General features: G+C 36.0%; 1 protein-coding gene across 1 annotated transcript in view; it reads left to right on the top strand.

The window, feature by feature from the left end:
- The window catches only part of UNC13C (unc-13 homolog C), a 565,722-nt gene that overhangs the window by 206,441 nt on the left and 342,556 nt on the right, over positions 1-16,725 (top strand). Inside the window, 3 exon segments of the mRNA XM_070501335.1 lie at positions 856-934; positions 3,071-3,142; positions 14,481-14,700. Of these exon segments, the coding sequence (XP_070357436.1) occupies positions 856-934; positions 3,071-3,142; positions 14,481-14,700 (371 nt within the window).

Raw genomic sequence — 16,725 nt, 5'->3', positions numbered from 1 at the left:
CTCCACAGAGGTATCAATAGTTATTAATTTGATGATTATCTTTCTAGATATTTTCTGTGCATAAAAAATATACACATGTATAAGAGCATACTAAACTTACTAATATGCAAAATTGCTTTTTTTACTTAATATACTATGCATATTTTTCATATATACATATTTACCTAGTCATTGCGTTCTTCTCATTGTATAATTCAGTATAATTCATTTAATCAATATACTATTGTTGAATGTTTAGGTTACCTAGCTTTTCTTGCTGTTACAAAAAAAATGTTACAGTGAACATCCTTGTATAACAAGTTATTTTAATCCTGTGCATTTATGTGTGGATAAATTCTGATAAGTAGAAATTCTTGTATTAGGGTAATCACTAATATTTTAAATGTATCTATGGATCCTTGGACGCCACTTTGAAGTTTAATCTGTGAAGACACAACACACACAAAAATGATATTTTTACAATTAAAGTATTTTCTTTACCATTGCAGACCAAACTTTCACCAAAAAATGGTTTGGTTCTGTTGCTTTCAGGAGGTACAAAGTTCCACATATCCAACAATTTTGATTATCCTCTCAGTGATACTGACAGTAAAACAGTGTGTCAAACCAGACCATGTATATTTTAAAGTTTCAATGTATGGAACTATCCAAGAAGGCAAGTGACCACTAAGTGTGGTAGCTGGAGTCTCTCCTTCTCAATGGTCAAGGTCCTGGAGTCTTGGATCCTTGCTGCTTTGTGAACCAGTTGAAAACCGTGGCATCCATTAATGTTTTTCATAGTCTTTTTACTACGAACAGTGGAATTTTTCTTCTAAGAAGTCCCCATTGAAATCAGTCCTGTTTTTCTTCTTTCAGGGCTGGGCGGGGACTTTACGGGATTGACAGTATGCCAGATCTCCGCAGGAAAAAGACTTTGCCTATTGTACGAGATGTGGTAAGTCGCTCCTGTTTAATTCTCTTTGATTGCATGTGTTGTCTTTTCCTCTCATTAAATGCCTAGCCTGTAAGTATTTCATAGAATGAAACATACAAGAAGCTAGATCCAGCAAGTATTATATTTATTATTTCTTAAAAATCTATTAGATGGAAGAAATAATTCTAATCTTTTGACAGCTTTTGATATTAGTTGAAATTACAAATTGAGTTAAAATGATCCTATAATGGAGTGAAAAGAAGTCACACAGCATGCCAAGTGAGCTGCTGCAACTGGGCTTTGATGTGTTCAGTGTTATGAGTGACCACGGGTTTATTTTGCAGTTAAAGGCTTGATTTGAACTTCTTCGCCGTTAACCCAGTAGACTTTAATACTTTATAAAGCAAGCAGATAATACTAATCAATTCTTTATTCTATTATATTAAGATCAAGTCTGGCCAAACTATTAAGCTGTTCCACTATCTAAAGAAAACCATGGCTCCCAAGTCATTAAAACCTTTATTAGCCCTGGACATAACTCTAAATAACCCAAACTCTCCTATAATGAAATATGCTGGCGACCACCTAGAGATACAAAGAATTGACAATGATCTGTATTAGATTACAAACACAAATAGCATTAAAAAACGTTTTCTATCATCCACAGGGTCGTCACATTTTTCTGGAGGCATATTCTTAATAGTTTCTGCCGTGAAAACATATTTTTCCCCAGAGAAGCCAAAATTTCCCTTTTGGCAAGAATTTGCACAATTTCTTGATATCAGTAATTTTTGGTTTTTCTGTGAAAACCTTTATCTGAAGGCCATCACTTTAGTTTCAAATTAGGAAAGATATAATCTTGACTGGAAATATCTTATACTGGAAAGCATGACATGTCTGTACAACTAGCTTGAATTTCTGCCATTGTAGTGTGGATATTATTTTAAATTGTTAGGCTTATTTGACATCATTATACTCTTTTTCTAACCTTTCTTATGTCTAATTGTGTGCACTTTGTTTCCTCTGTCACTTGGAATCTTCAGGCCATGGTAAGTGATTTTCAATTTATTTAATTAATGTTTGTAATCTCAAATGTACACTGGACTTATTCTTGGGGTAAAAAAGAGCAAGACGGGGAAATATAAAGAGAGAAACATACAAGAATAAGAAGTTATGGTTCTCCAAGAATTTAATATCTAGTTCAATTCTGAAAGACTGAACAACTTATGTAAACAACAGGTGCAAATACAGACTAGAAACGTAATTTTATGGACACTAGTTCTCAGAGATGGAAGATCATCTTGGGTAAGCCTTCGTAGGTAAGCCCTCTATAGGTTTATAGGCTAAGGGTGCAGATGAGTGGAGAGTGACTTCCCCACTTAGGATTGTGCTAAATTTTATTTGGATGCATGACTTTGTATCTCCAAGGAGATATATTTATGACCAGATGCATTACTCCACAATGACTTCCTTTTGCTCCTAATCAGAGAGCAGATTTAATTTCCCCATATAAAACTTCTGATTCCAGAGTTCTCTATGGCACTGTCAAGTTTATTATATTGCATATGCTTCGGGTAGGAAGGGTATGGTGGTTCTATTTTATAGGAGAAACTAAAGGGACTTGAGTCTTATTTAAAATCACCTAAGTTACCAACACTGAGTGAAGAGAACAAACAGGGGTGTGATGATTCTCAAGTGATAAAATGGACATTTTGAAGAAAATATCCTGGAAGAATATTCCATAGAACTATGAATAACTCAGGAACCATCTAGCACCAATTGTGATTCCAAGCTATCGTACAGATCAGCTGGCTCTGTATCAGTTGTCATGTTTTATGAAAGAATGTGATCATGACCTCCTTGGTGAAGAACAATGTTCTAGAAGCATCTTGCTAGCCTGGAAAACTTGGGCTGGTCATCTGCCTTGCTGGCCTCAGTTTTCTTATCTGTAAAATGTAAGGGTTGGGTTTGATGATCTAAGGGGCCTTTTTCAGCTTTGATGTTCTATGATTCCACATTCTGGTTGAACTGGCTGACTACTGGAAACGGCAAGTCTCTACTGACTAAAACATGAACATTGATATTCTTACATTTTCACATTCTATGTACATAGCAGCCACCTCATGTACAAATAACTCATAATTCTATCTGTTTTAGACTCTGGCTGCCCGGAAATCTGGACTCTCCCTGGCTATGGTGATTAGGACATCACTAAACAATGAGGAACTGGTAGGTGCAGAGTCAATTACTAACTATATATTCATCATAGTCCAGGAGAAAACCATTCTGCTTGAGCCACTCATTTGTAATGTCAGTTCCAATGTTCCAGAAATACCTGGGAGAATAGGGAGAGTCTGACCCCAAACAAATTTCCTCTTGGCCTCACCTTCTCTATCATACAAACTATCCTCTGCTGCTCGAATATTCATGAAGCTTCTCATCTTTACAAATGCTAGTCCATCGTAACACAGTTTACCTGTTATTCTCCCCCTCAAAAAATCCTGCTAAATTTTTAAGTTTTGCCTCCTTTATGAGGCTTTCACAAACACCCTCCTCTTTTGGGTAAATTATTAGTTTCCTCCTCCAGGCTTTTCTAGCATTTAATCATGACCTCTATAGTGTAGTATGGTTGAGAGTAAAGGCTGCCTGGCATGAGTCCCATCTGTACTACTAAATTAGCATTGACATTATACCGGGCAAGCTAGGTAGCTTCTTGAGTCCGAGTCCTCTCATCCGTACAGTGAGGTAATAGTAAGATACAGGATTAACGGAGTGAATACATGTTTAGCACTTGGCAGAGCCTAGGGTAAACAATAAATACAAGCTGCTGTTTTTATTATCATTGTTATTACAATTAATTTGATTGTTTTGCATAAACCGTTTTTTTTTTTTTACACTCTGATGTCCTTGATGGTAGCTCTATACCTGGTTTATTGTTCTTGTTAACTACTTCGTTCCTCTTATTTGTACACTGTCTGCCATGAGGTAGGTGCTTTATAAATTCTTGCTCAATGAAAGAACCAATGAGATTAGAAGATTCAAGTAGGCTGCGAATATCTAGGTCAGTATTCTTAAATTTGGCTCATTAGAGTCACCTGGGGGAGCTTTAAAACATACCAAGGGCTGGGTCTCACTCCATGTGATTCTGGTTTAATTGGCTTTAGGTATAGCCTGGACATAAGGGGCTTGTAGAAAACTGTTGGACAATTCTAATTGCCATGGATGTTATGCCATGGTAACTGCATTCTGCACAGCCTCTCTACTGGGGCTTTTTCTGGAGACAATTAATCTTTGCCCTCCCTTATGGGAACTAATATACTCTACCTTTCTCAATTTTAGTGACTTTCCACTCTTAAAGAATAAAATTTGGCCAATAATATTACCTTACTTGTTTTAAATTTCTATACGTTTGACATCTGACACCATTATTTCTACTTCTATTTCTCATTCTCTTCTTCCCATCATTGTCCTGGCTTCCCCAAAGCCAGCATTTCCTGGGTCTCTGTCAGCAAACATTTCCCATCCCAATACACATCGCCAAAACAATATGTGTCCATTTGAATATCTGAGTCTACAGCAAGTTAAAACATTTTCTATTGTGCCACAGGATTAAAAAAATGTGTCTAGTTCCACAAGGTCCTATGTTTATCTATTATATTTATGATGCCATATAGTATTTTGAGTAGTGTTTAGATAGAAGAGAAAGTAAATATCCTCTGGTGTATGAATAAGCCCCATATTGCTTGCTGAGTCTCAAAGTATCTAGTCCTTTGCTTTTGAGGAAATAATCAAGACAAAGGTTTTTATTGATAAACTCCTACACTATACCTTTCTTATATTTTAAAATATGGTATGTGGTTTGAACCACAAATATTCATTCCTATGAAAAGTTAACAGGAAAGCAATAGAAATTAGAAGAATGCTACTACATTTTCTGAGGCCCTGAACAGGGAGCACACCCTCGCTTTATGGTTAAGTTAGCTCTTTTTCTACTTTCCAACAGCTTAAAAATGTCATTTTACTTCTTTAGTTTCAGAAGTCTTACGTAAAAGACTTTGCGTGGTTGTTGGATGGATGAATGGAGTCCATCAGCTTCTTCTAAAATTCATAAAGCCCATTTCCCTTGGGCCCATGTCTCAAAAAGTAAATGAAATATGACTTCTGTACAAGAGGCACATTAAATATCACTTTTGACAAGCTGTCGCATTAAGTTGTTACATGGGCTACTAACATAAATGTTGAAGCGAATAATTTCTACTTCTCGGTGCTGAAAGTCTTCCTAGGCACCCTCAATGTGAAAGCATGAAATATTTGCCTTTACATGAAGAAAAATGGCTTGGGCATGTGGAAAATACTGAATGGTAGCACTTCTCTTTTAGTTAAAGAGATTTAGGACGGTAAAAAGCTCAGTTATCTCTTCCAAATGAGGAGGGAGCTCTAAAGTCTGATGCGAGGTGACGATGGTCAGCAGCGCAGCCTCCCTTAACACCCTGTTGGCGGTGGTGAAGCACTGCCAGGTGCCCCATCCATCACCAGTTCCAATTCACTCACAAGGAGCTAGTGGGGGTGATTGTGAATCTCAATCAAGTAAGTGCTATGGACTTCAGTTTCTGAACATTTCCATCTGGCTTAATAACACAAGAAGGAATAACAATCTAGTCTCCATATACTACAACAATAGTCTGCCTGGCATTATACTCTCCTGCCTTGTGTTTGCTTTCACAGAGTGATAGTTTCCAAGGTATGAACCCAACAGTGGGACAATAAAAGTAGATCCATTCAATAATTCAACAAATATTAATTGACCATTTTCTACATGTCAGACATTGTTTCAGATTCTGGAAATAAGACAGTGAACAACTCAGCTGAAAAATCCCTGCCATTATGAGGCTTATCATATAGTGGAAGGGGATCTGAAATAGTATGTTTTGTACCCACTGATGCTACAGGTCATAATGGAAGTTTCTACAGGCAGGAATATTTACACTAAGACAGGCTTAGGTGAGGGTTATGAGAAACTCAAGCAGTGTGAGAACTCCAAATCACTAAACTGAAAAGGGATCCTAGAATCGTGTTTTTTCTATCTGGGTTGATGACCATGTTTAGGGGGCTGATCTAATGGCATGCTTCCAAAAGTGTCAATTCTCAGTAAGGATTGGTTTGTCTAGGAGAGTGGGGGTCTTTCTTCCAATAACAGGATTCAGGCTTAATAAAAGAAATGACAAGAAGTTGGTTTGGAAGCAATCCGGAGGCCAGACCTGGGCCCTCTTCCTAGTATGACACTAGAAAGATAACATGGAAGGAAGAAGCAGGTCAGAACACCTCTCTGATGCCTAGGATTCAATCCAGAAGCTGCAGGTTCACAGTACACCCAGGTACTCTGGACCTCCTGCTCAGGAACAGGACCACTTTCAAACAAGAGGCATGAGTGTTGAAGTGATGTGGGCCTGAATTTGAATCTCAGCTCCACCTCTTAGTACCTTTGAGAACTTGTTTCTTATCAGTTCTCGTTATATCCCTGAGACTTGTTTACTTCATCTGTAAAATGAGAGTAATAATACTTATCTCACAGTTTGGGAGAATTAAGAGAAATGTCTTGCCAGATGAAAGAGTCTTAGCAGATTGTCAGGGGGCAGTCAGGGAGGTGGGACTGGGGTCCTCAATCAGGTATCCAGAGTACATGCTGAGTCCAATGCCTCTTGTAGCTGAGGGTCATATTCCAGGGAGTACTGACAAGGGAATGAGCAGTAATGAAGCCAGATTTAAGATTATCTCTTGTTTAAAAGAGATTATCTCTTGTTTAAAATTTTAAAATTGCTATTAGTCCTGCTTCTATCCTTCTTCAAGAGTATAGTCTTTGGCTGGAGATAGATTCTGGTCCAGCTCCATTATTTACTACCTGTGGGAACTTGAGCAAGTAACCGAAACTCTGTTGGCCTTGATTTTCTCACATTTTCCAATTATGTAAGATTTTTACATCGATGTTCATAAGTAAAATGGTTTATGGTTACTATGTCCTTGAATAATTTTGGCATCAATAATAAACTAGTTTCATAAAATAAGTGGGGGAGCTTTCCTTTTTGTCACTTCTCATAAGGTAAGTATTGCTATACCTTGAAAGACTGGCAAAACTTGCCTCTAAAACCATCTTGCAGTTTTTTTAAGAGAGGTTATTTGACTACTGAATGAATTTATTTAATATAATAATTCTATTCAGGTGCTTGAAATATTTGTCTTTGATAATTTATATTTTTCCCAGAAAGCTATCCTTTTTTTCTAAATTTTAAAATTTAGTACCATCAAATTGTTAACATAATTATATTATGATTTATAAAGCTTGTGCTGTTTTCAACTTATCATTTACTTGTATTTTTTCTCTCATTTGTCAAATCAGTACTGCAAGAGATTTCTCTGGCATTTGTTTTGTTAACTCTATAGTGTTCCTTTGTTTTCTGTTTTGTTTATTTCTGCTTGCCCTGTTTAGATTCATCCTCTGCCCTCTTTGTATATATCCTGAAGCTACTTTTCTAATTTATTGAGTTGAATATGTAGTTTATTAATTTTTATTGTTGTTATTATCCATTTCATATATACAAAAATATTTACAATATAAGTGAAGGCAATAAATAACAATAATACATACACCTATCTATCCGTGACTCAGTCTTAGAAAATATTTCCATCCTTTGTATATTCTTTCCTTGCTTTCTTTCTCCTTCCAGACTTCAAAGATTTTATATCTATTATTTCCTTGCTTTTGTTTTTTTTTTACCACACTTGTATGTTGTAATTTAATTTCTTTTTTCTCTTTTCTAACATATGCATTCAAAGCTATTCATTTTCCTCTCAGCACACTTTAGCTGCGTCATATGCTTTTTGATATATAGTGCTTTCATTGTTGTTAGATATAATCATTTCATAAATGATCCAATGATTAGTATTTTGACTCACCCATTATTTAGAAAATATTTTCTTTAATCTTCAAAAGATAAGTCATATGAGCTTTATTTTTGTTACTGCATTGTGCTCAGGACATGGACTTATTCAGTCTTTAGTATTTAATTGAGGGTTGATTTATGGCTTAGTACATAATCAATTTTGCAGATATCCATGTGAGCTTTTTCTCTTGGGTACTTAAGTTTCAGGACTTCTATATTCCTGAAAAATTATTTCTTTCAACTTTTGGTAATTATCTTATTGGTCTCTTAAATGCTTTATCCTTAAAATATATTCTATGTGATATTAATACAGCTACACTAGATTGATTAGGTCAATATTTCCTTGATAGAACTTTTTCTAGGACTTTCTTGTTTTTTTTAAAGTTTGGCACCTGAGCTAACAACTGTTACCAATCTTCTTCTTCTTTTTTTTTTTTTTTGTTTCTCTCCCCAAATCCCCCCAGTACATAGTTGTATATGTTAGTTGTGGGTCCTTCTAGTCGTGGCATGTGGGATGCTGTCTCAACATGGCCTGGTGAGTGGTGCCATGTCTGCACCCAGGATCCGAACCTGTGAAACCCTGGGCCACCAAAGTGGAGCGCGCAAGCTTAACCACTCAGCCACGGGGCTGGCCCCTCTGGGACTTTCTTTAAATTTTAATGTGGTTTTATGTGTATCTCATAAAAAACACATAGCTTAATTTTAAAATTCAGTCTGAGATTTTCTCTTTTTATAGGTGAATTCAATCAACTTACATTTATAATAATATGTTTGTGCTTAGTTCTTTTACTTTTAAAAATTCACTTCCTCTTTTTTCTTTTACTTTATTGCCTTTCCAAGCTTCTTTTGTGTAGATTGAGTTGTTTTTATTTTCCCTCTTCTCCATCAAATAGACTAAAATTATCTATACCGTTTCTTTTAATATCGTGACTATAGTTCTTAAATGTTTGATAAAAATATTTTATTTTTAAAATTTTAAAGTTAGTCAATAATTCTATCCCTTGAAAACCAGAAAGATCTGAAAATGCTTAGGCTGTCATTACCACCCTCAATACCCACATTAGGTAGAAGGAAAGTCGAAATCTCACATCTGAAAATGGTGTGAAGACCCCAGCTTTCCAGGCCATGGAATTTAACTGGATTCCAAACACATCCCTTGGGTTTCCACAGAATCAGCTTTTATAATTCTCGCATTAAGTTTCTTTCTTTCTTTTTTTTTCAGGCACCTGGGGAATCTTTCTTTTGGGCTCTTCTACATATTAAAATATTTTTTTCAACACTTCTCTAGTAGGCTATATCAACTTAGCAGCCATGTCACCAGATCAGTTTTCCAATATGTAAAATGATATATTAATATTTCCAGAGGGTTGCGGGGGAAATCAAGTGAGATCACAAACAGAAAGCACTTCAGTCTTTTTGGGCACATATGTATATGGTAAATGCTAGTTATTATTTTTATTATTAATTACTTTTACCACACGACTTTCCATGGCTCCATGATTGGCTTTGCTTGGTTAGACAAGAAGACAGTAGGATGGGTTTCCTTTAAGGAGGATGGTCTCCTTTTTCTCTCTCTTCCGTTTGCAGTATCCTAACCCTTCTTCCTACTCTTTCATGGCCTCTGTAGAAGATTTATAAAAACTTGCCCTCTACCCCAAGTGGTAAAAATTAAAACTTCCACATTAAAATAACTAAAGTTTCCCCCAGTAAAGGAATTCACTTGTTTGTCCTCTTACATTTAATAAATTACTCATCTCACACCACCTCCATTATTTATGTATACATTTTCACTGGAAGTTGGAATTGGAGAAAAAGTATACAGTACATGACAATCTATCTGAATTTGTTTTCAGATGTTGCATGTGATAACAGACAGCATATCCTATGTTGTACTCTCCTTGAGTTATTGAATCATTCACTTTATCATTGTTCTGTCCTCTTTATTTGGACTCACCCCATAAGTTACTTAGGTCAATGATAATCAGTATCTGTTATAAAATGATACAAGTAAAAACAAATTACTTATAGTCTTCCACGGATAGGCACATAACTTTTAGTCTCTGTTTGCACTTTCTGCCACAAAACAAAATTTACCTGAGTAATTTTATCTTCTACAGCCAATCTTACGTGATGATTATTCTGATGAGTAAATCAACCCTGAAATTATGTCTGTTTTTATACTCAGGAACTTAATCTACTGTTGTTCTGCCTTCATGTTTATAACAAATTTCAAAGGTCACTTTGTACCTAATCTTTGCTCTGCAAATCCTTCTGATGTTTTTGTCCAGAAATAGTAAAATGATACCTACAGGACAGCAAATAGATTTTTTTTTCTAAAAAGCACGCCTCAAGTACTTGAAAAATGCTTCAAAACAAGAAGCATATTTTTTCTCAAAATTACCAAAATGTGATTTATTTTTTAGTATAGGAAAGAAATGGTTTACATAATGCCATGGAAACCCACAGGATGAGGAGGAAAATAGAACTTCATTAGGGGAGAAAGAGAAAAGGTATATGGCAAATGGAGGCAGACAAGCTTTGTTCCTGTTAGATGTATTAGCAGTTGGTAGATTCGGATATTGATGGTCTAAAAACACTAGTCATTGCTGTTGGCAGGAGGCCTGATTGCTTTATTTCTTGAACTCACTTTAATTTCCTCATATAGTTACGAATATAAAAGGCAATTCATTTCTTTCCAGTGTCCTAATTGTTCAAAAAGTGATGTATTAGGGCAACTCACTTTAAATTCCAGTTTCTTGGAGCAGAAATTTTTGACAAAATATTTGTCTAGAATACGAGCATCCTCTCCTTTGTAGTCTGTAGCTTGTACTTGGCTGCAAAGTCTTATCAGAATAAAAGCATTTCTTACCCTCATTTCTACAGGTTAAAACAATGTCTACACACAATAATAAGTGCCTTCTTTTCTAGAATCACTTCAGTAATGTAAAAATAATGTTTATTGGGTTTTTTTTTTCTTATTGTGGAAGTCTTACATCATGTCTATAAATAGAAAAAACCAGTGGAAGAACACACATCAAACCATGCCTAAATTTGAAAAATCAAGTAACTTACTTTTTGTTTTTGTGCTTTCTTGGTTTATAAATTATTTTTACGATGAGCATGCATTTTATTATAATCAGAAAATACATACATTTTAGAAAATAATATATGTTTGTTGTAGAAGATTTGAAAAGTTTAGAAGTATTTAAAATAGATTAACAGCAAGCCCCCCAAATTGCTAAATCCACCATGCCCTTGGGTCCTAATCTCATAATTCGGATTTTGCTTGTTCTTGAGACCACCCTCTCCTAGGCTTTACCCAGGCCAGAGACCCTCTCTTGTTACCATGCCCAGTCCCATCCTTGCATTTCTGCTAGGATCCTATTAGCTCTACCTAATCTTTCTACCTATTCTAAGTGCTAAATTAAAAGAAAAATTTTCTCTTCCCTTTAATCCAGCTCCTATTGATGAGTTACAGACTTTCATTTCCCATGGTCTATGGCTAATGTTAGAATTTCCCCTTGTTTTTTCTGTGTTGCTTTCACTCAGTGGCCCTCATCCTATCTTTTTGCCTAATTCCACAAAAATTCCAACACTCTCTGTCCTTCTTATATTCTAGTTTGATCTGGTCTCATTTTGCTGCTGAGAAAGCACCTTTTTTCCCCAAGAGGCAGCATTCCCCTGAGATGTAAGAATTCCCTCTTATGAGATGTACTTTTACATGCTTTCCCTAGCTGTTCATTTCTTGAGTTTCTAAACTGACCATCACTTCATCTTATGCTTTGCTGGAGTAAGAAATGTTTTCACATCATTTATTTTAGAGTAATTTTCAGCTTTGATAAACACATGCTCGTGTCCCAAAATCAAGAGTGAAAAGACTTATCGTATCATTTCCCTGAGACTGGGCATATATACCTTCCAGTGAATTACCCAATGTTTTTCTCTAGCTTCTATAGCTTTTAAATGTTGAAATTTATTTTAATGCCTCATTCAATTAATTTTCAATATTCTGTCTAGTAAATTTTCCATATTTCTTATTTCTTTTAAATTAGCTTCACTCTCTTTTTTCATGAAATGGATCATGGCTGTTTAACCAAACCAAACCAAACATTTCAATGAAATCCTTTCAGCTGTCTATTCAGAACTATTTTTTATTTGTTTTCCTACATCCTGTTTAATTTTTTAGCAAGTTTTCCTTATACGTATTACTTGTCTAGCCTAAGGATTTTGAGGACTGACTATATATCACTTGAATTCAATGAAAAGAAAAAATGGACATAGGGGTTTAGATAACATGTACTAATCATTTACTTAATCCTAAGATATATGCATAAATTCATGTTCAAAAACAACCCCTTGCCCATCTCTTTTTTTGAAGTTCATATGTATTTCTCACTTTTCTTGCGTTCAGTAGCAGACTGTTTTCTATCCCCAATTAGTGTTTCATTGAGTTGGAATTGTTATTTTTCCCCTACTAAGACAAACAACAAATTACCTGATATGATTGCAAATATAACTAAGACGTTCCCTGCTTATTTTTTTTGCTAAACCTAAAATGCTATATTAAACACATACACACACACACACACACCATAAGCCCCACAGCCCAGCTTGAACAGGAAACTGTCTATGGACAGCTGATGGAAAAATCTGTTATGCCAAGAATAATTCAATTCATTTTAATGATATTGAAGATACCCACTTTGCTAGGCAGTAAAGGGGAAGGAAAGATGAATAATACATGCTCCTGAAAAGAACTAAAAAGAACTCTTAATAGTTCTTTGCAAGACAAGACATCTTCATTATGCAATGAAGCCAAGAGATTTGCTTTGCTCAGGCTATCTTTATTGAAAAGTAATGGATCCAGTTGTTCTGTCTGTAAAAACCCCACCTGGGTAATTCCCATATTTGACCATAGTGCTGCTCTATAGATCACTCAAAGTGATCAGGTTTGACTAGACCCTCCTGTAGTAGCACAGCTGGATTTGACTATTGAAAAGTTAAAAAAAAAAAAGTTAATAATGCTTAACTCTCTGGCAGGGAACCTCCCAGGACCATTACCAAACATATTCTGGGAAAATACATAGTACGGAGAATGTACTAGTAAAGGGAAATATGCTGTTACTATACTGTGGAATTAAAAATAAAATGGAAAGTTGGCCATTGCAACACTGTGGGAAGATATTCTGAAAGGAGATTTAAGGATGATTAATGTAAAATATAAACACTTCCCTTCCAGCATTACTTATTAGCTAGGATCTTACAGGATTTATGTAAATATGCATTCATTATGCATCAGGGAGTTGTGTGAAATTATCTGTCAATGTAACCTCAGTGAGTGCTAGTCTTTCTCTCAGGAAGTCACCTGCATAGTGGGAGATGAGAAGCATAGGGAAGGACTCATCCAGACAAGACTCTTTTCTGTTAGTCTATGGTTGTTTCTTAAAAATCCACTATCAATACTAATACTTAGTATTTATGCAGTGTTTTGAAGTCTATGGGATACTTTTGTTATCATCATATAATTTGAACTTCAAAATAATACTGTAGATAGTAGAGGAGGAAAGTGAGACTCAGAGACCTTAAATTTCTCTGTAAATAACAAGACCCATAAGTGCAAAACATAAATCTGTTTCCCAAAAAAATGTGTTGCACCCCTATTACGTGCCAGAGACAATGATAGGCACTGTTTAGGCACTAAGGAGAGAAATATGGCAGGCAGCTCCTGTATAAGGAAGTCCATTTTAAATGCCATGTGATTGGACCTATGCTAAGGAACTCAGATCTCCTGGCTACTCTTTCAGTGGAATTTTCCACCCCACCAATGGCTTGTCATTAGAAAGTCATTCTGTGTGCTATTAAAAATTATCACCCATTAAAATATAAATCACCATGCCACATTTAACCTTTATCTGCCACCAGGGCATTCTTATGAATTAGTTGATGAGCTCCTTCGTATGGGATAGGTGATGAAAGCAGTCCCCTGCAGAAAGAATTGTACAAGAAGCATACTTTGGGCCTGGGGAGAGTTATAGTGTCAAGGAGGGTACAGAACTAGGGAAAAGAGGCCTGGATAGGATACAAAAGAGGGGTGGGGATGTTTCTAGAGGGTTAGGGTCAGCACTGAAAATACTTTCCATCTACTTCACAGTTTTGCCAAGAACCAACTCAGACCAAGGATGGTAATATAAATTCATTTTCTAAAATTGTTTCCAGAGCACCTATCTCAAGCCAAAGACTAGGATAGCCTCTGAGGATTGATATAGCTTTGAGGAAGGTGTTTATCATCCTTGCCCTCTTGGAGTTTACAGTATAGCAGGGACATAGACATTATCAAGTAATCAGAGCTGTGCACTGCTATGGAAGAAGCTTGCACAATAGTGGAGGCCAGTCCAATCTGGACGATTAGGGAGTTCTTTGTATTCCAGTAATTGAACTGGGCCCTAGAACACTGAGAGAACAACAAGCAAGCTGAATTATTGTGCTTACTGTCATCACTTAAATCAGTAATCAAGAGACTCTCTCAAAATAACCTTTTCAGGGAAAAATGATAAAATGATTTGCTTTATGTTGAAATGCTTCAAATCCACTGACTTGGCTTATGTGGGTAACTTCTCTCATCTTCACAGAAAATACATGTCTTCAAGAAGACCTTGCAGGCTTTGATCTACCCCATGTCCTCCACCACCCCACACAATTTTGAGGTCTGGACAGCTACGACACCTACCTACTGTTACGAGTGTGAAGGGCTCCTGTGGGGCATTGCCCGGCAAGGCATGAAGTGTTTGGAGTGTGGAGTGAAGTGCCATGAAAAGTGCCAGGATCTCCTAAATGCTGACTGTTTGCAGAGTGAGTACTCTGTTAGGCTAAAGAAGTGGGTATGCAGAGCCTGCCTTACCCTATATGTTTTCAGGTTAGACCTCTGCAACTCTTGCTGGTTTTCAACAAATCCTACCGACTCCCTGCTACCGCTACACAAAGATACACATGCTGTCCATCAAGTTATATCGTTAATTATACATTCCTACAGTGTTGAACTTAACACTTGCAGATTCCTCAGAATGAGTACCTGGACTGCAATTGCACTCTCATCTAGTAGAAAACTTCAAAGTGACTTCCAATCTGTTTTCTCACTTTTGTCTCATAATAGCCCCATGTGTAAGTGGGAATATGTAAAGTCATGTTCCCCACACGGGAGCTAAGGTACACCCCTGTGACTACAGCAAGTGGAATTCTTTTCCAAGCCTATTCTGTACCTGCCTGAAGGAGCCATATACTTCTACAGCCCCTGCCTTGGAATTGGGAGGTATCGTGTTTGAATGTCACAGACAAATCTAACTTACCAGATATGTAACATTGGCAAGGTTTTTAAGTTATCAGGGCTTCATTTTCCTTAACCAAACAAATAGGAATAATAAAATTTACCCCAGAGGGTTATTGGGAAGACTAAATGAAATAGTCTCTGCTAAGACTTTGGTGCATAGTAGATGCTCAAGGAATATTAATGGCCTCCCCATCTGGTCACACTTCTGAATAGGTACATGTCACTTTGACCTTTATGACAAGTTCTCTTAAATTTTCCATTTCCAAAAAAAATCCTTTATGCTGGTACTTTGATTAGGTCCAAAAATGTCAAAACACCACATTCTAAAAAACATATTGTTGACTTTTCACTGCTTCATTTATCTGATTATGTCTGCTGACCTTAAATTACTACAAAACATTGACAAAGTAATCTATTTAAACATGGATTTTTTGTTTGCAGATAATTTTTTTCACATTTAAATATTGTCCCCTCTGCTTATTATTTATATGAATGCAATCAATGTGAGGTGCATGGGTTGCCTAAAATTGAAGGGGGAGAGAAAAATATCAAAATAAAGATTAAATCAGAAATCCTGTCCCAGCTGGCTTTAAGTCACACACATTCTACAGTTTTCTCTATCTGATTGGTATTTTCCCTACACAATCAGTTCAGATTGAGGCTGTTAATAGTAATGAATGCATTTTAAAAAATCGAAATATCCAGTATACCTTCTTTGAAAAATAAAATGCATATTTAGGAATAACTGCTTAAAAGGAAGGGGGATTGACCCAATATTACTCAGCCAATTTACTTGCAAAATCTCGTAATCTAATTAAAATTCAGTTCACTTGTTTAAAAAATGAATTGTAAACAGGCATGTTAAGGAATAAGCATATTAGGTCAGCGACATTTGAGAAAACAGGAAAAATATTGCCATCTAGAATCAAATGGCTTGAATCCCTTAAAGAAAAAAATGATGCAGCTCACATCTAAGAAATGTACTCATTCTTCTTTCAGCCTTTTAGAGGAGAGGCCACCCATTCATTAAACTTTAGAAACATTTTCGTAATCTGTTTCCATTTCTTAAGACAGCATGTATTATTTGATATTGGTTGAATAAATGAGGCAATTTTTCATTGAGGTTATTCATTAACATGCACATGTAAATTAGAAGAATAAAAAATGGTGCAGAAAAATGAAGACGAAGATGTAGATCTATCAAGACGTAAATGAAGATACCCAAGAAGAAGGGCGTCCTTAATGACACCTCCTTACTTTTTCCTTAAAATCTGCACTCACATGGAACAGAAAGAGGTTTTGCAAGTATATCAATCAACCTCACCTATTCTGCAATAGCTCTCAATAACATTTGAAATTCTCCCCACAGAATGAGTGAGATTTCCTTAAGAAAATCTTTTTATTGCTTTTAGCAAGAAATTTGCAATGGTGACAACTTGTGTAAAATACTTTCATGTATGCCAATACTGGAAGAAAAGGAGAGAATAGAAAATTAAGAGAAGTCAAAGCTGAAAGCTATTGCTAATAGTGCCTCCTGAAAATGTAAAGAT

The sequence above is a fragment of the Equus asinus genome, chromosome 2, assembly GCF_041296235.1.
Source record: "Equus asinus isolate D_3611 breed Donkey chromosome 2, EquAss-T2T_v2, whole genome shotgun sequence".
Lineage (NCBI taxonomy): Eukaryota > Metazoa > Chordata > Mammalia > Perissodactyla > Equidae > Equus > Equus asinus.
The sequence above is the reverse complement of the archived record's forward strand: the minus strand, read 5'-3'. Positions and strand labels throughout refer to the sequence as shown.